This window comes from Saccopteryx leptura, chromosome 1 (assembly GCF_036850995.1).
Source record: "Saccopteryx leptura isolate mSacLep1 chromosome 1, mSacLep1_pri_phased_curated, whole genome shotgun sequence".
NCBI classification, from domain to species: domain Eukaryota; kingdom Metazoa; phylum Chordata; class Mammalia; order Chiroptera; family Emballonuridae; genus Saccopteryx; species Saccopteryx leptura.
In genome coordinates, this window is record NC_089503.1 from 8021418 (window position 1) to 8042732 (window position 21315).

At 46.7% G+C, this 21315-nt stretch overlaps 1 protein-coding gene and 1 pseudogene across 3 annotated transcripts in view; one reads left to right on the top strand and one right to left on the bottom strand.

The window, feature by feature from the left end:
• POLA2 (DNA polymerase alpha 2, accessory subunit) overlaps window positions 1-21315 on the bottom strand; it is a 38602-nt gene that overhangs the window by 16368 nt on the left and 919 nt on the right. For 2 of the 3 annotated variants that reach the window (XM_066351287.1, XM_066351448.1), the window contains exons 2-7: window positions 14425-14549; window positions 13847-13938; window positions 13156-13213; window positions 7165-7271; window positions 3511-3704; window positions 1727-1815 (exon numbers count right to left, since the gene is read on the bottom strand). In XM_066351287.1, coding sequence (XP_066207384.1) covers window positions 1727-1815; window positions 3511-3704; window positions 7165-7271; window positions 13156-13213; window positions 13847-13938; window positions 14425-14549 — 665 coding nt within the window. Of the gene's footprint in view, window positions 1-1726; window positions 1816-3510; window positions 3705-7164; window positions 7272-13155; window positions 13214-13846; window positions 13939-14424; window positions 14550-15729; window positions 15864-21315 lie in introns of all 3 variants that reach the window. The other variant, XM_066351365.1, reaches the window with a different exon arrangement.
• Window positions 18697-19246, top strand: LOC136387237 (phospholipid hydroperoxide glutathione peroxidase pseudogene; annotated as a pseudogene).

A 21315-nucleotide genomic window follows, 5' to 3' on the forward strand; every position in this document is an offset into this window, starting at 1 on the left:
CACAATGCAATGAATAGTTCAAATGCTATACAGATGTATATCTGAAACCCATGTGTTTCTATGGACCAATGTCACCCCATTAAATTTAATTTCTAAAACAAACAAACAAACAAACAAACAAACAAACTGGTAGTCTTTGGGACAGAGGCTCAAAAATTGAAGTCAATAGGGTAAACAGCAAAGCAAACCCTAAATAACCACAAACATTATTTTGGTGGGGTATCATTTTGACCTGAGGTGACAAGCATCAGCACTGACTCTCAGGGGTGTTAGAACTCTTTTTATTTTGAATTAACTGAGAGCAGGGGAGGCAGAGAGACAACTCTTGCATGCGCCCTGACCGGGATCCATCTGGCAAGTCCCCTATGGGGCTGATGTTATGTCCATCTGGGGTTTTGCTCCATTGCTTGGCAATTGAGCTATTTTTAGTGCCTGAGGTAGAAGCCACAGAACCTGGGGCCAACTCCGGGCCAACTCACTAGAGCCAATCTAGCCATGGCTGTGGGAGCAGGGGAAGGGGGGAGAGAGGGAGAAGGGTAGAGAAGCAGATGGTTGCTTCTCCTATGTTCCCTAACCTGGAATCAAACCCTGGACATCCACACGCCGGACAAGCTCTACCACTGAGCCAACTGGCCAGGGCCTAGAACTCTAAAAGGGCATCTAGTATGCCCATGTAAAGCTTGAGCCCTTCTAAGCAGCTACCTTAAGCTTGAGCATCTCTAGAAAGGGGAACTTGTCCTCGCACCCCTAAAGTAGTCCACTGCAGCTTTGGATAGCCATAACTATTAATAATAGCTCATGTTTACTGAGCTTACTAAATAGCAGGTACTATTCAAAAGGCTTACATATGTTAAATCATTTAGTCCGCACAACTGTGAGGTGTATACTGTTACTGTACTCATTTTACAGATGAGAAAAATGAGCAACAGAGACACTAGATAATTTACTCAAAGTCAAACAGTGGGTGAAGCCTGGGTTTGAAGCCCAGAAGTTTGGCTCCAGATCCCTATCCTTAACCATATAACAAACACACTGCCTCTAAACCGCAAGTTCTTCCTGAAATTGAGCTGAAATTCTTCTTCCTGTGGCTTGCTTCCTCTGCCTGTTCCCACTCCTTGGGGCAAACTGAGGAAGTCTAATCTTTCCCACAAGATCACGCATCCCTGCCCCCTCCGCTACTTCCTCCCAGTTCCTCCCAAACTTCCTCCCATCACATGGTTTTACATTATCTTCCCCAACTGGCCATTCTTCTCTGAATTGAAACAAATGACAGAGGTACCTTAAGGACTCTTCTAGAACACATTTCCCCTTAGATTAAAAACGTTCATGAGAGAATGCACTGGTGCATATGCCAGATTAAATCACAATGCTGAAGCACTACAGCATTTGGTTCATAACAGAGACCCAACAAGAGAGAGACTGAGCCCCCGTTCCTGGCACTCCCATCCTTGCTCTGTTCACACATTCTGGTATCTGAAGGCTTAAGGCCTCCCATCTTTGCTACGTGAATGACCCGAACACAAGTGCAAAGACAATGACTGTGTCTGGTCACAAAACCAGAGAGCATTTTTAAGCCTTTCTTCAAAAAGACCCATTTCACAAAATCCAACCAGGACAGGCATCCTAACTAGAATGTAGACAACTGGGAAGGGAGGCAGGAGGACGCTTTTCGCCACGGATTTAACAGTACGACACTGACTGGAAAGACTATTAGAACAACTCTTACTTGTGCTGGAACTAGAACAGGAGCAAAAGCCTCAATCTTGTAACGTTCCTTTACTTCACTGCCAAGTTCTTCTATCTTACAGGTCAGAACTGAAATCCCAAAGGGGAAACAGAGTTGTGTTAAGACATTTCACTTGCCAAGAAGAGAAAATACAGCACTCTGTCAAACATTAAAGCCAGTCACTTTGCAGAAGCAGGAAGGGTACTCAGGAGGTCCGGCCAATTTCTAAGTTCTAAAGCCCTAGCCAAACTCCTGACACTTGGCTGCTGAACCTGGCCTTCCAACTGGCCAGAGGTTCATGCGGCACAACCCCAGCGAGGTCAGCATCGATACCCACCCACTGCCCAGCCTTCCTTTAAAAAAAAAAAAGAAAGAAATATGTATATTATTTATTTTAGAGAAAGAGGGAGGGTAGGAACAGGAAGCATCAACCTGTGGTTGCTTCTCGTATGTGCCGGGACCGGGCACACCCAGGGTTTCAAACTGGCGACCTCAACATCCCAGGTTGACGCTTTTCCCCACTGTGCCACCGCAGGTCGGTCCCAGCCTTCCTTTGACTCGGGCCATCAGTGAGGGTTAGGGAAGTCAAGGCCAACCTGGACGGTCTTCCATTCTTCACAAGGAAGAAGCCATAAATGTTTCTGCTTTCTTTGGTGCTTTAATTGGCCTCCTAACACAGTTCACGTGGTTGTTACTGGGAAATGTTTCTGTGCTGTTCCTTTAGCACAGGGGTCCCCAAACTGTGGCCCCCTGAGGCCATTTATCCGGCCCCGCCGTACTTCCGGAAGGGGCACCTCTTTCATTGGTGGTCAGTGAGAGGAGCATAGTTCCCATTGAAATACTGGTCAGTTTGTTGATTTAAATTTACTTGTTCTTTATTTTAAATATTATATTTGTTCCCATTTTGTTTTTTTGTTTTTAATACTTTATTGATTTTACAGACAGGAGAGAAATGGGAGCATGGAATGGGAAGTAACAACTCATAGTTGCTTCAGGTTAGCTGTTCATTGCCTGCCTGCTGCATGTGCCTTGCCAGGGAAGCCCAGGGCCTTAAACTGGCAACCTTGGCATTCCAGGCCAAAGGTTCATCCACTGCGCCACAACAGGCCAGCTGTTCATAGTTTTTTGTTTGTTTTTTTTTGTTTTTTTTTTGTTTTTGTTTTTTTACAGAGGCAGAGATAGACAGGGACAGACAGACAAGAATGGAGAGAGATGAGAAGCATCAATCATCAGTTTCTCATTGCGCATTGCGCCTTCTTAGTTGTTCATTGATTGCTTTCTCACATGTGCCTTGACCGTGGGCCTTCAGCAGACCGAGTAACCCCCTGCTGGAGCCAGCGACCTTGGGTCCAAGCTGGTGAGCTCTTTGCTCAAGCCAGATGAGCCCGCGCTCAAGCTGGCGACCTCGGGGTCTCGAACCTGGGTCCTTCCGCATCCCAGTCCGACGCTCTATCCACTGCGCCACCACCTGGTCAGGCTGTTCATAGTTTTTTTTCTAGTCCGGCCCTCCAATGGTCTGAGGGACAGTGAACTGGCTCCCTGTGTAAAAAGTTTGGGGACCCTTGCTTTAGCACGTTTCTTTAGCAAAGATAAGTCCCTTGAGAGAGTTACTGTGTGTTATCTCATGTCCCTCCACTAACAGGGGCACCCATAGGACATCTATCAACTTATACAGTCAAAGGCAGCCTTGGAACTTGTTCTGTGACTAGCTGAAGCTTTGCTACTTACTCTAGCCCTCTGGGTGGTTTTATATCCTCCAGAATTTCAAAGGGAAAAACAATCACCTTCGCGAATGTCTGGGAGCTTCTGAAACATGAATTTGTAGCTCCCCGTGAGTGGTTCTGGACACCCTAAGACCTTCAGGCTGATGACACCGGCCCCTCCTCTCCCGGACCAAGACACTCCCTGCGCTGAGCCGAAGGAGGTCACCACTTCTCCTTGGTTACTCCTCGAGTTGTATTTCTGAGAGGGAGTAGCACTAATTGAAAGCAAAAGAGATGAGCGTTACTGTGTTCATACATAAAGGGAAAGAGGAATAAGATGAGGTTACCTTTTGGAAACGAGGATTGGAGAAAATGTCGAGCTGGCCTCACATTTTATAAATCTAATCAGCTTAATGGGGTTGGACATACCCGGACCTTTAAGGAATTTCAGGAATGAGAGGCTGAGGAATACCAGGCTGACCAATACCAAACATGTTCAGAGAATTTCAGAGACAAGAAACATACTTTAAAAGGTTGTCCTCCTGGTTTAAAACTAAAAAAGCAAAACAAAACCCAAACACTGAACTGACTAAAAAGCAAGCTTTAAGGATCATTTTCTTTTTTTTTTTCTTTTCTTTTCTTTTTTTTTTTTTGTATTTTTCTGAAGCTGGAAACGGGGAGAGACAGTCAGATAGACTCCCGCATGCGCCCGACCGGGATCCACCCGGCACGCCCACCAGGAGCGAAGCTCTGCCCACCAGGGGGCGATGCTCTGCCCCTCCGGGGCATCGCTCTGCCACGACCAGAGCCACTTTAGTGCCTGGGGCAGAGGCCAAGGAGCCATCCCCAGCGCCCGGGCCATCTTTGCTCCAATGGAGCCTTGGCTGCAGGAGGGGAAGAGAGAGACAGAGAGGAAGGGGGGGGGGGTGGAGAAGCAAATGGGCGCTTCTCCTATGTGTCCTGGCCGGGAATCGAACCCGGGTCCCCCGCACGCCAGGCTGACGCTCTACCACTGAGCCAACCGGCCAGGGCAAGGATCATTTTTTCCTTCTTCTTCTTTTTTTTTTTTTTTTACAGAGACAGAGAGAGTCAGAGAGAGGGATAGACAGGGACAGACAGACAGGAACGGAGAGAGATGAGAAGCATCAATCATTAGTTTTTCGTTGCATGCTGCAACACCTTAGTTGTTCATTGATTGCTTTCTCATATGTGCCTTGACTGCGGGCCTTCAGCAGACCGAGTAACCCCTTGCTCAAGCCAGCGACCTTGGGCTCAAGCTGGTGAGCTTTTGCTCAAACCAGATGAGCCCGCATTCAAACTGGCGACCTTGGGATCGCGAACCTGGGTCTTCCGCATCCCAGTCCGATGCTCTATCCACTGTGCCACCGCCTGGTCAGGCTTCTTTTCCTTCTTATGAACATTTAGCACTTATTACAACATTGTCAGAGCCTGGAACTTAGGACGAGTCAAAAGTTGCTGCGCATGTGTATAATACTTCACAATATAGTTCAAGGTAGAGGCAACAAAAAGACGAAGTGAAATGAATCAACTTTCCCCAGTGTCCACGGAGGTAGAGATGTAATGAATCTGGTCAGCTGGTGAACATTCCCATTCTTCAAGGCGACGGACACGTCTCACATTCCCCTCCCGGCTGGTAAATTACACCTCCAAGAACACTCACTTTTCTATCTGCTTAGCGGGCAGCGAGGGGCTCTAATCCTTTCGTGTGAACCTACAGAGGTCTATTTAAGTCAGGCTTCATGTAACGCACCAGGACTCTGCAGGAACCAGCTGCACGTAGTCCCTCTTCCCCCACAGAGGCTACAGAACATGACCTAATGAATGATCTCTATCTCCAGTGCTGCTTCTACCTGAATAATTTATAAGTTACTTTCATAAATTACAAAACCAGTTTCGGATGTCGGCTTTATTAGCGTGCATTTAAAAAATGACTAGGCAGTGTCTGACTTCTCCGAGCTCCTCCCTGCAAAACTCCGTGAGACGTCCACGACAGCTGGCCCTTCAAGGCGATGAGATGCTCCCACGAGGTCAGTGTACAAAGGCTGACAGGTTTCAGAGGACTGCCTGTCCAGAGGGTATCACTGCTGCAGCAGCGCTGGCCCACCTAAAGAAACCACCTCTATACACCAAGTGTCAAGACGCCCTCGTAAGTCTAGCAAGTTTGCTTCTCAAGTTTGAGAACTCCTCAAAGCAGTACTGGGCCCATGAAAGTCAAACTGTCCTTTAGAATGCAATGACCACTCATCTTGAACAACTGCTATCACCTCCTTTATGAAGTGACAGAGCTGAAAATCTTTTATTGACTGATTTGAGAGAAGCATCGACTTGTCCTGCTTGGTTGTGCATTCATTTGTTGCTTCTTACATGTGCCCTGACCAGGGATCAAACCCGCAACTTTGGCATATCAGGAGGACACTCTAACCAATTGAGCAACCCAACCGGGGCCAGAGCTGAAAAATCTTAAGCTCTGCTTCGTCTAGAAGCGACCTAAGTTGAGATGGCGACCCTGGCGGCTAGCATTGCCCTATGGTTAGCAGTAACTGTTCCTCGCCTCACCCTGACGTGGCAGCACAGCCTCGCCTATGGAGTTCTCTAACACGAGATGTGTCATTTACGGACTTCACAATATCACATATGGCCTGACTGGTGGTGGCACAGTGGATAAAGCATTGACCTGGGACACTGACATCCCAGGTTTAAAACCCCAAGGTTGCTGGTTTGAGCACAGGCTTACAGGTTTGAGCATGGGGTCACCGGCCTGAACGTGGGATCATAGACACGATCCCATGGTCGCTGGCCAGAGCAAGGGCTCAGACTTGGCTGGAGCCCCCGGTCAAGGTATGTATGCAAAAGCAATCAATGAACAACTAAGGTAGCATAACTACAAGTTGATGCTTCTCAGCTCTCTCCCTTCCCCTCTTTCTTGCTAAAAAAAAAAAAATTAATTAATTAAAATAAGAAAAACCACATATGATCTCTGTGGATTCATGTACAGAAATGGCAGCAGGGCCAGAATACCAATTAAGTCAGTATAGATTCACAGTGACAAGAACTCAGAAACTAGCTGTAACCTGCCCTTTGGGTAGCTGAGTTGGTTAGAGCATCGTCTCGATACACCAAGGTTGTGGGTTCAATCCTTGGTCAGGGCACACACAAGAATCAAGCAATGAATGCATAAATAAGTGGAACAACAAATTGACGGGTTTTCTCTCTCGCTCTTTCTAAAAAAAAAGAAACTAGCTGTAACTTGAAGTGGAACAATAAATAAGTTATGCAACATTATGAATAAAGCTATGTGCTTTTAAAAACAAACAAACAAATGAACAAACTACTTTAGATTAAAAAAGAGAACAAGAGACCCAACCCACGAACCAACAGAAGCAGGTGAAAGGCTCTTCTCCTCCGCTGGCAGGACGGGGAGGCCTCAGACTCCTGAATAGACAGGTTGTTTCCAGTGCAGGCTATCAGCTCCTAATCTAGGAAGCCAGCCCAATAAAGGTGGGTGGAAAGTGAGTTTCCTGAATTACTGCAAGAAGCAGTAATTTTCCACACAGGGAAGGAGGGCACAGAGCAACAGGCTTTGCAGCCAGTTCACTGCGGAGGTATCCGTCCACCCCCATTGATAAGTCACTCTGTGGAGTTAGCTCCACCAGGTGACCGGAGAAAGGGGTGAGCCGGCTGGCTTGTCGGCAGCTGAATTAACTCTAATCATACCTTGGAGAAAAACTCGATGGTGAGAGAAGCTGGTGGGGGCTGCGAGTAGACACCCTCCTTTTGGTTAGGGGGGTTTCTGGGGTGGTGACAGCTCGCTTCTGAGATCCCTAGAAACAAAACAGAAAACAAAACCCCAGTCTCTCTAGACCCAAGTTACAAATTAAGTGTACAATTCCTTATTAAGAAAGAATGGTGCCCAAATGGATGGGCACAAGATAGGACTGGGTCGTGATGTCCCATCTGCTGAGAATAATCCCACATAGAAATCCTCAGTAACAGTAATCCAGCATTCATCAAAATACAGTCCCCATGTTGAAGGTAATTATGAAAAAGTGCCAACATTTCCCTAAAAGGATTGCCAAGCGGGCAATCTGTCCTGTCAAATCCTTCATGTGTTCATTCTTCCCCACCCTCTCTGCTTTAGAACAGGTGAGTTTAATGACACATGGGTTTTAACCTTCAGGAATGCATTTTCCTAAGAAGGGATGGGACCATGTTACTATGTATTTTGGCAAAGTCTACCACACATTTCAAAATCAGAGAAGAGAGTGACTCAAGGCAGATAACATGATTGAGCTCATACTTGGATAGTGTTTAGTGACCTCACTGATGGTCACTTTTTGGTTTTTGCTTAACAAGAATCCAAAGATATGCCCAGAATGGAGGCTGAAACCCACAGTCCACAGCCTATTGCTCCCAAAGCCCAGGATAACTGGCTGACACAGCTGAGGCAAAGCCTTGCCCAGAGTGCAAGCAGGTCAGCGCGTCTGCAGAGGGTTCTCTGCCCTTGGGCTCCTCCTGGCTGCATGTCTGAGTCATGCCACCAGAGCCGCCTGCTGGGGCGACTACAAGACACACACAAGAGAAGAGATTCAAAACCATCATAAAGGAGCTATAATGGAAACTAGATTTTAAAAGACTCTTATGCTACCTGACCCGTGGTGGCGCAGTGGATAGAGCATTAACCCGGAGCACCAAGGTCACTGGCTCAATCCCGATCCCGGGGTCACCAGCTCAACCTGGGGGGTCACAGGCTCCATCCTGAGGTGACTGGCCCAATCCCTGGCCAAGGCATGTATGAGAAGCAATCAGTGGATGCATAACTAAAGTGAAGAACAAATTGATGCTTTTCTCTCTCTCTCCCCCTTCCTTTTCCTCCAAAAAAACCCAAACAACCTCTTATGCTACCACCCTATACAATAACCATTTTTACATATTCCTTTCTAGTATTTTAATATTTTCCCAATTAAAAAATACAAATCACAACCTTAAAAAAATTATTCATTGATTTTAGAGAGAAGAGAAAGAGGGGATAGGTGGTGGGGAGGAGCAGGAAGCATCAACTCCAATATGTGCCTTGACCGGGCAAGCCCAGGGTTTCAAGATGGTGACCTCAGTGTTCCAGGTCAGCGCTTTATCCACCGCGCCACCACAGGTCAGACATAAATTACAATCTTAGTTTAAACATAAACCTTTGCTTAAGTAGTATGTATACTGATTTTTGGAGCTCTACATTATTTACAAGCATTTTCCTATAGTGCCACAATCTTGATCCTTTTTAGTAGCTGTGTTGATTGAATTGATATATAATAATTTACATAATGACTTCTATATTGCTGGATATAACAGCTGCTTGGAACTTGGGGTGATTATAAATTATGCTGAGACACCTATCTTCATGCATATAAAATTTTCTCATAATTTGGATTATTTCCTTAGAAAAGTCTTACTAGGGAAAATTATTGGACCAAAGATAGAAGACTTTATAGATTTTTTAAAAACAATATTTTAAAATTGATTTTAGAGAGAGGGGAAGGGACAGAGAAGGAAATATCGATCTGTTTCTGTATGTGCCCTGATCAGCGATTAAACCCACAAATCTTTGCGCATAGGGACAATGCTCTAACCAGCCAAGCTATCCAGTCAGGGCAAAGATTTTATGGTTTTGATATATTTTCTCAAACTATTTTCCCAAAAGACACTTTAACATACAGCGTGCTCCTGGAGTCCAGGGCTAGTGTTGTGCAGGGATTATTTCCAGAGAAAGACCTGCCTCCCAGGACATGGCTAGAGGACAGTACTGGGAAACAGCAGTCTCATCTCTCTTGTCCTCAGCCCTCGTCGTGACCTGACTGTGTCAGCACACCAAACGCTGTCACACTCCTCAGGGATGCACTCACTCCAACCAAGCTCATGGGATTCACTATTAACAATGCATGGAAGTTGACTCACTTGTATTGAGAAATACAGAGGATACCCTACTCTCACACCACACAGGAAGACAAATTACAGCTAAGGGTAAGTTTATGAATTTACCAAGAATACAATGCTGATGGAATGGGAACTTCAAATCCTCAGGCTAACACATTATCTACTGTCAGACAGGGCTTGTGAAAGGCTAAATTATAACCAGAAAAGTTATGGTGAACATGGAGGCAAAAGAATACCTGTCAATTGCACAAATCAAGTATTTAATGATAAGCAAGACCACTGACACGCGCCACTATACCAGTACCCGCGCCCCAGGACCAGACGAGGGCCAGGCACCTCCCCCGGCGCTCTGTGTGGAAAGGCTAACACCTGGCACGATGACTCGCATCACACTGCCACCAGTGCATCGTACAATGGTGGAGCAGTGTCCGTGTGAGGGTGCTGTTCTAAGCATAGCACTTATCTCTTGCCCAAGCCCATACTGCATCTCCTGTGAGCTTCAGACATATTTCAAACGGCTTGCTCTTTTCAACCCAACTGACTTAGCTCTGATGCCATCATCACAAATTCTGATTTGTAACTAAGCCTGCCAAGTACTTCTGTAGCAGGAATGGGGTGTCCCCAAGGTGACTTTCAGTCTTTGAAAGGGTACATACTTCAACAGTAAATGTGCATCAGACTTGCACTTTGGTCTACTGAGAGCTGGGTTACCATGAGTCAATTTCCAAGGATATGATTAACTCTGGATACACAGACAAATCAGATAAAGTCTGGGTCAACATGGCGGTGGCCCCACGAGGTATTACAATTCTGTTTGATGCTACCTGGAGCCAACCAAGCGCCCTCTTTCAGAAGGTCTGTCCTTCAACAACTGTGAATGTGCCAGGCACTGGGAAAACAGCAGCGACTAAAGCAAAGTCTGTCCTCAAGGAACCTGCACTATAATGAAGGGAGACTGACTAAAACAAAGAGCAAATATATAACATGTCTCATGGTAATAAGTTCTATGGAGAAAAAGCAAGAAAAGAAAAACAGGAGAGAAAAAAGAGCAGGTTGCTATTTTAGGCAAATCTATTCCCTTTGTAAGACATATGAAGTGGACCTGTCTGATGTGTTTGAAAAGCAGCAAGGGGCCTGACCTGTGGTGGCACAGTGGATGGAACGCTGAGATCGCTGGTTCAAAACCCTGGGTTTTCCTGGTCAAGGCACATATAAGAGTCAATGCTTTCTTTTCCTCCCCACTCTTTCTCTCTTCCCTTCTGGCAGCCATGTCTCAATTGGTTTGAGTGCATTGGCCCTGGGCACCGAGGATGGCTCCATGGAGCCTCAGCCTCAGGAATGAAAATAGCTCGGTTGTGAGCATAGCTTCAGATGGGCAGAGCACGGCCCCAGGAGGGGTTGCTGGGTGGATCCGGTCAGGATGCATGCAAGAGTCTGTCTATCTCCCCTCCTCTCACTTGGAAAAAAAAGAAAAGAAAAACATCAGGGAGACCAGAGGAAAGAGGCATGGAAGGAGGGCCGAGTGGCAGGGGCCAGCTTTGACAGAACCTCCCACACCGCAGACTCTGAATGTTATCAGGAAAGATGGTGAACTGAACAAGAATAATGTTATCAGGAAAGCTCTGAACAGGAATAACCTGGCCTGACTGGTGGTGGCGCAGTGGATAAAACGTCCACCCACAACACAGAGGTCTCCAGCTTGAGAACAGCTCGTCAGCTTGAGTGAGGGACTGTCCACACGGTCCAAAAAGTCACCAGCTTGAGCCCAAAGGTCACTGGCTTGAAAAGCCCAAAAGCGAACACTGGCTCGGTTTGACCCGCTCCGCTCCCTGGTCAAGGCACATACGAGAAGCAATCGACGCACAACTGATGAAAGCAATGCGAGTTGATGCTTCTCTCTCCTTCCCTCCCTCCCTCTCTCAAAAAATTAATTAAATAAAAAAAGAAAACAGAAAGCCCTGGCTTGACTTTGAAAGGAGCCCCCTGACTGCTGCGTAGAGAACCGGTCAGAGACGGACGAGGCGGGAAGAGGCCAGGAGGCCCATCAGGCAGCTGTCCCCCTCACTCAGGAGACAGAGATGCCAGGGGCCTGGTGGCGGCGGCGGCGAGGGGGAGGGCCCAGGTCCTGGAAGGAGGGCTGATGTGACTGATGGACAAGTGGGACATGGGGTGCGAGAGGAAAGAAAGACACAAGGAGGTCTCCAAGTTCCCGGCCTGAACAAATGAAGGAATGGAGGTGCCTTTTGCTGAGAGGGGGACCCTAGGAGACCACCACCTTCAGGGAAAATCAAGTGTTGGTTTTACTATAATCTCTAAGGAAAATCTCATTAATTTCTTTGACCTTCTAGGCACCTGGTTTTGCATCAGCAACTTCACAGGCACATTTTCAGCTTCCTTGCTCTCCACAGGCACTTGCACTAATTCCCTTCTTCCTTACAATGTAATCTACTTCGAATAAATAAGGCTTACTTCAAGGCTCTGGCCGGTTGGCTCAGCGGTAGAGCGTTGGCCTGGCGTGCGGGGGACCCGGGTTCGATTCCCGGCCAGGACACATAGGAGAAGCGCCCATTTGCTTCTCCACCCCCCCCCCTTCCTCTCTGTCTCTCTCTTCCCCTCCCGCAGCCAAGGCTCCATTGGAGCAAAGTTGGCCCAGGCGCTGGGGATGGCTCCTTGGCCTCTGCCCCAGGTGCCAGAGTGGCTCTGGTGCGGCAGAGCATCGCCCCCTGGTGGGCAGAGCATGGCCCCCCGGCCGGGCGCATGCGGGAGTCTGTCTGACTGTCTCTCCCCGTTTTCAGCTTCAGGGAAAAAAAAAAAAAAAAAAATAAGGCTTACTTCATGTTTATGAATTTCCACACATTAATCTCATATAAAGAGTAACTACTATGACTGAGCACCCTGCTCTGGGCTTGGCCCTTTACATATTCATTTCCTCTTCCAGCCCTGAGACAGATGATCCGGGCTTTGAGCTGCGGGAGGGCAGAGTCCCTCCCCACCTGCCCCATTCACTGTCCAGCAATGGTACATAGCAGCTGCTCATCAGTGGACAACGCACCCTAACTGTACAGGTAAGGAAACTGCAGCTCAGAGAGAAAACAACTCACCCAGGTCACCTCGGTCTTCTGCTCAGGCTTGGAGGCCCCTGGCATCCACCTCCCTACTCTCTCTCATACTGAAATCCAACATTAGAATTGGATTATTCAATTATAATACCTCTCCTCGATACAAAACAATACAACCATTGAAAAGAGTAGTTACGGAGAAACTGTATTTATAAAAATTCTATGATATGCTAATTCAAAAAAGCAGGATAACTAAATGTTCAAAGGACTGTCATTATGTAAAAATACATATGCATGTGATCGGGAAGGAAGACGCATAAGTGGAAATACACAGAAACTGTCTGAGTGGTTAATTTTCTCCCTTAGGATTTCAAATGTCGCCTGACCAGGTGGTGGCATAGTGGATAGAGTGTCGGCCTGGGAAGCTGAGGACCCAGGCTTAAAATCCCAAGATCACCGGCTTGAGCACGGGGTCACCAGCTTGAGCAAGGGGTCATTGATCAGTTGGAGCCCCACAGTCAAGGCACATATGAGAAAGAAATCAATGAACAACTACGGTGCTACAATGAAGAATTGATACTTCTCATCTCTCTCCCTTCCTGTCTGTCCCTGTCTGTCACTCTCTCCCTCTCTCTCAAAGAACTTTCAAATGTCATGATGTTTTTAGACTAAAGAAAGAATACTATTTGTAGAATGCAATTTCCAAGCATTGTAAACTCACCTTAGAGGGTGTGGTATAAGAGTTCAAGAGGGTCTCCTCTTCTTCTTCCACTTCAATTCTAAAAGCACTGGTTAAGAAAAACAGTAATAGCCCTGGCCGGTAGCTCTGAATAAAGCAGTTGTCCTGGTATACCAGGGTCACAGGTTTGATCCCGGGTCAGGGCACAAATGAGATGCAATCAATGAGTGCATAACTAAATGAAACAACTAAGTGGAACAATGAGTTGATGCTTTTCTCTCTCTTCTTGCCCCCCCCCCCCCCCACAAATCAATGGAAAAGAAACAGAAAAGGAAAACAATAATAAACTCACTCAAAATCTAAGGCAAGGGTTGATTAAATAAAAACCTAAATAGTAGGTAGTTTTTATTTCTAAATTACACGTGTGCCCTGATCCTCGGCACAGTGGACAGAGCGATGTCTCAGAGCACCCAAGTGACTGGTTTGAATGCCTGGTCACGGCTGATTCCAAGGGCCCTGGTTCGAGCCACAGTCAGGGCATGTATGAGAAGCAATCAGTGGGTACATAACTAACTGGAACACCATGTTGATGCTTCTCTCACTCTCTTTCCCCTTTCAAAAAATAGAGTACTACCTATCTTAACCTCTAAAACAAAATTACACTCCCAACAGTAAGCAAACTATAAAATAGATTATGTGGCTCGAGGCAAAGACCTTCGGCAGAAAAGGATACAACTCTTGTATGGAGACAATGTCTCTGGCTCCGGCATGCCCGCTGTCCCTGGAGGCACTGTGATGGGCTTTGGACAATCTCTTGGTCAAAAACTAGGCAATAAAAAATAACTATATTATTCCAAAGTCAGATATTAGAGGTGTTTTCAATAGTCACAAGATAATAACAGGCATTCAAATGTAATTTAAGGTATAAAATTTCTTAAAGTAAGTAGCAGATGCACCTGATCAACTAAAAATAAAGATTTATTCTGTGACTGTTTCTCTACAACACAGTAACAATTGTAGTAATAACACTAGTCACTTGTTGAAGACCTACCACCTGCTGGGCATAGTCTTAGGTGATCTATATCCATTTTCATTTATTTCCTACAATAACCTAAAAAATATGGATTAATAGAACCACTGACAGAAGACAGAAACAAGGCTCAGAGACATTAGGTAGTTTGTCCAAGCTCACATTGAGTCTGGTAGCCAGTTCTGATTCTGAAGTCCACTCTTCTCAATATATCAGACTGCCTCCCCTATCGAGCAGAAATGAGGAACACCACGATGAGCTTCCTTACACTGTCCTCTTACCTCGTGCTCAAAAGAGTTCAGGGTCTCTGAAGTAAGGCAGTCTTTCTGAGTGCTGCTACAGAAGGCTATGAACTCGGCGACCATTTCCTCCTTGTTCTGCCTGTACAGAACGCACAGGTCTGCCACTGTGGAGAAAAAATTGGACAGGTAAGAACTTAGTTTGCCTGACCAGGCAGTGGCGCAGTGGATAGAGTGTCAGACTGGGATGCGGAGGACCCAGGTTCGAGACCCCGAAGTCGCCAGTTTGAGCGTGGGCTCATCTGCTCTGAGCAAAGCTCACCAGCTTGGACCCAAGGTTGCTGGCTCAAGCAAGGGGTTACTTGGTCTGCTGAAGGCCCACAGTGAAGGCACATATGAGAAAGCAATCAATGAACAACTAAGGTGTTGAAACGAAAAACAAATGATTGATGCTTCTCATCTTTCTCTGTTCCTGTCTGTCTTTCCCTATCTATCCCTCTCTCTGACTCTGTAAAAAGAAAAAAAAAAAAGAACTTAGTTTATTTCTTGCAGCTTTATTGAAAAAAGAAAATAATCCCATGTTTATTCAATCTATATTTATTCAGTACCTAATAGTGCCAGGAAGTGTTCTAGGCATGAGAGTACAGCAATGAGCAAAACAGAGAAGAATCCTTGTCTTCATGAAGCTTACTACTGATGAGAGACAGAAAACAATAAGCCTGACCAATGGTGGCACAGTGAATCGAGTGTCGACCAAGGAGGCTAAGGTACCTGGTTCAAATCCCCAAGGGTTGCTGGCTTGAGCACAGGATCAACATGAACCCAAGGTCGCTAGCTTGAGCAAGGGGCCACTGACTCAGCTTGGTGCCCCCACCCCCAATCAAGGCACGTATGAAAAGCAATCAATAGCCTGACCAGGCGGTGGCGCAGTGGATAAAGCATCAGACTGGGATTGGAGGACCCAGGTTTGAGACTCCAAGGTCGCCAGCTTGAGTGTGGGCTCATCTGGTTTGAGCAAAGCTCATCAGCATGAGCCCAAGGTCACCGGCTCAAGCAAGGGGTCACTCGGTCTGTTGTAGCCCCCGGTTAAGGCACATATGAGAAATCAATCAATGAACATCTAAGGAACTGCAACGAAGAATAGAATTGATGTTTCTCATCTCTCTCCTTTCCTGTCTGTCCCTATCTGTCCCTCTTTCTGACTCTCTGTCTCTGCCACACACAAAAAAAAGAATGAAAAGCAATTAATGAACAACTAAAGTGAAAGAACTACAAGTTGATGCTTCTCATCTCTCTCCTCCCTCTCTTTGTCTCTCATCAATTAAAAGAAAAAGAAAAGAGCCTGACCTGTGGTGGCGCAGTGGATAAAGCATTGACCTGGAGCACTGAGGTCGCCAGTTCAGGGCCCTGGGCTTGCCTGGTCAAGGCACATATGGGAGTTGATGCTTCCTGCTCCTTCCCCCCTTCTCTCTCTCTCATATCTAAAATGAATAAAGAAAGAAAGAAAAAGAAAAATAAGTAAAATGTGATTACGTGCTATGTAGAAGAGTAAAGCCAGGAGAGAGATCAAGAAAATTGGGGAAGAAAGGGCTGGCAATTTTAAATTTTTTATTTTTATTTTTATTTTTTTATTTATTCATTTTAGAGAGGAGAGGGAGAGAGAGAGAGAGAGAGAGGAGAGACAGAGAGAGAGAAGGGGGGAGGAGCTGGAAGCATCAACTCCCATATGTGCCTTGACCAGGCAAGCCCAGGGTTTCGAACTGGCGACTTCAGCATTTCCAGGTCGACGCTTTATTCACTGCGCCATCACAGGTCAGACAGGGCTGGCAATTTTAAATACACCAATTAGGGAAGCTTCATTGAGAAGAGACTTTTGAGTAAAGACTTGAAGGAAATGAAGGGTTGAGTCACACAGTGTTTACGGGAAGAGCTTTCAGGCAAAAATTCTGAGGTCAAGCAAGATCAACAAGGCCACTGTGGCTGGAATGCAGTGAGGGAGGCGACATAAGTCAGAGGGTAGCCTGACCAGGCGTTGGCGCAGTGAATAGAGTGTTGGACTGGAATGTGGAGGACCCAGGTTCAAGACCCCGAGGTCGCCAGCTTCAGTGCGGGCTCATCTGGTTTGAGCAAAGCTCATCAGGTTAGACCCAAGGTCGCTGGCTCGAGCAAGGGGTCACTCGGTCTGCTGTTGCCCCATGGTCAAGGCATATATGAGAAAGCAAACAATGAACAACTAAGGTGTCGCAATGAAAAACTAATGATTGATGCTTCTCATCTCTCTCCATTCCTGTCTGTCTGTTCCTATCTATCCCTCTCTCTGACTCTCTCTGTCTCTGTAAAAAATAAATAGCCTGCCTGACCAGGCAGTGGCGCAGTGGATAGAGCGTCGGACTGGGATGCCAAGGACCCAGGTTCGAGACCCTGAGGTCGCCAGCTTGAGCGCGGGCTCATCTGATTTGAGCAGAAGGCTCACCAGCTTGGACCCAAGGTTGCTGGCTCCAACAAGGGGTTACTCGGTCTACTGAAGGCCCGCGGTCAAGGCACATATGAGAAAGCAATCAATGAACAACTAAGGCGTCACAATGCACAAGGAAAAACTAATGATTGATGCTTCTCATCTCTCTGTCCCTGTCTATCCCTGTCTCTGACTCTCTCTCTGTCTCTGTAAAAAAAATAAATAAATAGTCTGACCTGTGGTGGCGCAGTGGATAAAGCCTCGACCTAGAACGCTGCGGTCGCTGGTTCAAAACCCTGGGCTTGCCTGGTCAAGGCACATATGGGAGTTGATGCTTCCTGCTGCTCCTCCCTTTACTCTCTCTCTCTCTTTCGTTCTCTCTCTCTCTCCCCCCTCTCTAAAATGAATAAATAAATAATTTAAAATAAAAAAATAAATAATGAAATCTCTTTAAAAAAAAGAAGTCCGAGAGTAAAGGAGGTGCAGACTCTTGGTCACGGCAATCACCCCGGCGAGTACTACTGGAGCAAGCTGGGAAACCGTTAGAGGGTCTGAACAGAACAGACAGAACAAAACATTATCTGACTTCCACTGACTGAAGGGATCAAGGGCAGAATGATGAGAACCAATTAGGAGAACCATGATAAAATCCAGATGAGAGATGATGGTGGCTTGAATCAAGGTGGTGGCAGTGGAGGTGGCTAGAAGTGCTGGGACTCTGAATAGGATACATCCTAAAGGCAAAGCCAGTGGGATTTGCTGAATAGACTGAAGAAAGAAAGGAGTGGATGCAGTGTTTTCAGCCTGAGTACCTGGCAGGGCGCATCACTATTAACTGAGGTGGGGGAAAGAGCAGGAGGAACTACTTTGAGGAGAGGGAGGACATAGCAGGAATTCAGTTTTAGAAGTGTCAAGTTTGCCTGACCAGGTGGTGGCACAGTAGATAGAGCATTGGACTGGGACCCAGTGGACCCAGGTTTGAACCCCGAGGTCTAGCTTGAGCACGGGCTCATCCGGCTTGAGCAAGACTCTTCAGCTTGAGCAAGGGGTCACTCACTCTGCTGGAGCCCCCCACATATAAGAAAGCAATCAATGAACAACTAAGGTGCCGCAATGAAGAACTGATGCTTCTTATCTCTCTCCCTTCCTGTCTGTCTGTCCCTATCTTCTGACTCTTTCTGCCTCTGTCAAAAAAAAAAAAAAAGAAAAGAAATACAGGGATGGCCTAGCCAGTGGTGGCACAGTGGCTAGAGGTCGACCTGGGATGCTGAGGTTGCTGGCTTTAGAACAGGCTAATGTGGCTTGAGCGCAGGCTCACCAGCTTGTGTGTGGGATCACCAGCTTGAGTGTGGGCTCACAGACATGGTCCCACAGCTGCTGGCTTGAGCAAGGGGTCACTGGCTCTGCTGGAGCCTCCCAGTCAAGGCACATATGAGAAGCAATCAATGAAAAACAAAAGTGAAGAAACTACGAGTTGATGCTTCTCATCTCTCTCCCTTCTTGTCTCTCTGCCTTTTGCTTTCTCTTACTAAAAAGAAAGAAAAAGACAAGATGTAAAGCCAGGAGACCAGGCAAGATCACCAAGAGTGTGAGATTATCTTGCGATTCAGGACAGGAGGGGGTGAATCTGCAGAGCCTGAGAAGTGGTGACAAGCAAGGTGGGAGAACAACCAGTAGTGTCTGAGAGGCTAAGAGAAAAATATGTTTTAAAGGAAACGTGATGAACAATGTCAAATGTTGCTGATAATTCAAGATGCCTGAAAATTCACCAGACTTAAACCAGATGAAAGTCACTGATAGTGACCTTGGAAGCTGGTGCTTCCATGCAAGACTCTGGCCCACCCGGCCTGGCCAGCACCATGTGCTCAACCCACGGTAACTGGCGCTGTGCTCAGTCCGTGCCCGAGTTCTCAGCCAAGGACACTGAAGCATGCATAGTAACCTGGACAAGTACCTGGGCCTTGTGTGCACTGTCACCAACACGACCTCGAAAGAGGCAAAGCAGACAAAAATAATACTCAGCTCATTCACCTGCATGCCAGTATGCCAGTACAGTTTATAGATCCTGGCTTTCCCTTGTAACCAGTTCGGGAGCCAGGAGCCAGGAGCCAGGGGCTAAGGTGGGATCAAAGAGCTTATCTTATCGATGGCTATGTCAAATTCCAAACTTGATAGGCATAGCAAGATGTGTGTGAATGGGCATGACGCCCACCCACTTTGGAAGCAGATGAAAGTACAGCCCAAGGGGCAGGGCATCCTGGGAAATGCCATCAAATGGAACCTCACCAGGTTCCTCACTGACAAGAACAGTTGCGCGGTGGAGCGGTATGGTCCCCTGGAAGAGCCCCTGATCATAGAGAAGGACCTGCCCTGCCACCTCTAGCTCCACAAGTGTGCATTTCCAATTTAAGCCCATAGCTTGCGCCCCTCCGAGCCTTCCCCCCGGCACCCATAACAGTCTGTCTAGAAACCAGCCTGCTGAGGGGGCAGACCCAGGAACCGGCGTGCAGCCCCGGGAAGAAGGCCCCTCAGCTGATCTAGCTCACAACTCGGCACCCCCCTCCACGGCTGCCTTGTGGGAATAAAATATATAAATTGAAGAGAGGAAATGACATTGATGACTTTGAGAGAAGCAGTGTTTTTTTGTAATGGAGGAGATGAAAAAGCTGACTTTTAAGGAGAAAAAACTGAAGACAGCAACTGAACCCTTTTGAGATTTGCTGTAGTTGGAAAGGAAAGAAGTGAAGTGGGAAGTGGAGTATTTTAAAAGTAGTAATAAAAACCACATCTCGGCTCTGGCCGGTTGGCTCAGTGGTAGAGCGTCGGCCTGGCGTGCGGAAGTCCTGGGTTCGATTCCCGACCAGGGCACACAGGAGAAGCGCCCATCTGCTTCTCCACCCCTCCCCCTCTCCTTCCTCTCTGTCTCTCTCTTCCCCTCCCACAGCAGAGGCTCCATTGGAGCAAAGATGGCCCGGGCGCTAGAATGGCTCTGGATGCAACAGAGCAACGCCCCTGGTGGGCATCTGGGGTGGATCCCGGTCGGGTGCATGCGGGAGTCTGACTGCCTCCCCGTTTCCAGCTTCAGAAAAATACAAAAAAAACCCCACAAAAACCAAACAAAAAACCCCTACCACATCTCTATGCTATTAGGAAAACATCTTATAGAGAGAGAAATACAAAATGTATAGGAGGGGAGAATTACTAGAGTGATATCCTTAAGAAGGTGAGAAGGAAGGGATTTAGGACTCAAGTGGAGGGTGTGGTTTTTGCTAGGAACATAGAGAATTTGTTGTAATAGGACAGAAGGCAAGGTATACAACACAGACACAGGTAGGCAGAAAGAAGTAATGACAGTAACTTATAGAAGTTTTCTAGTAGCTTTTATCTCCCCCCCCCCCAGCAAAACAGGAAGTAAATTCACCATCTGGGAGTGGGAAGAAAGATGTTAAAGGAGAAGGTGCAAAACGGTCACCACCTAGAAAACTTAGAGTGAACAGACCAGGTAAATATGGTATGACTGTCAGGCAATATTAAAGTCCCATTGAGGCCCTGGTCAGATAGCTTGGTTAGTTAGAGCATTGTCCAGATATGCCGAGGTTGCGGGTTTGATCCCCAGTCAGGGCACATACAGGAACAGATCGATGTTCCTGTTTCTCTAAAGTCAATTAAAAAAAAAAGTCCAATTGAGGTTAGTGACTATGAATTCAAAGTCTAGAATTCCACACCCCTGCCAATCTAGTCCTATGTGAGATGGACGCCACAAGTACCTTGAGCTGAAGTCTTTACAAATTTGGTTCACACAACTAATTTCTCTTGCTTTGACTTCAAGCTCACCTAATACATTTCTTTCATTTTAATTTTTATTCACTGATATTTAGAGAGAGAGAGAGAGGAAGGGGGAAGAGAGGGACACATATACACACACATAGGCAGAGAGAAACATTGATTTGTTGTTCCACTTATTCATGCCATCATCGGTTGATTCCTGCTTGTGCCCTCCCTGACCGGGGATCAAACCCGCAACCTGGGCATGTTGGGACAATGCTCTAACCAACCGAGCTACCCGGCCAGGGCCATCACCTAATACATTGGGTTTCTCATTTAAGTCTCTTTTTAGGAAGAGAATGCATTGGACGAAAGAACTTTGGAGTATTCTGGTCTCTCATGAGAAATGAACACGTTAATATTAAAAACAGAAGTTCAAAGTGTTAATGAATGTTTAAGGCAGGTGGACATTCATCCCATTTCTAAAACAGAACTCTACATCTCCCCAGACGCTTCAAAGAAGTCCTTACTCTGCCCCAGAGCCTGACCTATAATACAGCGGGCCAATATGAGGCTCTGGGCTTGGAGAAAGGAGACTGGGTTCACAGACCGGCTCAGGCCGTTAACTCTCCCTGTCTGTGTCTCCATCTGTAATCAGCTGATGAGCTCCGTAAGGTCCCTTCCAAAGTTAAAACTCAATTTTAGGAACCCAC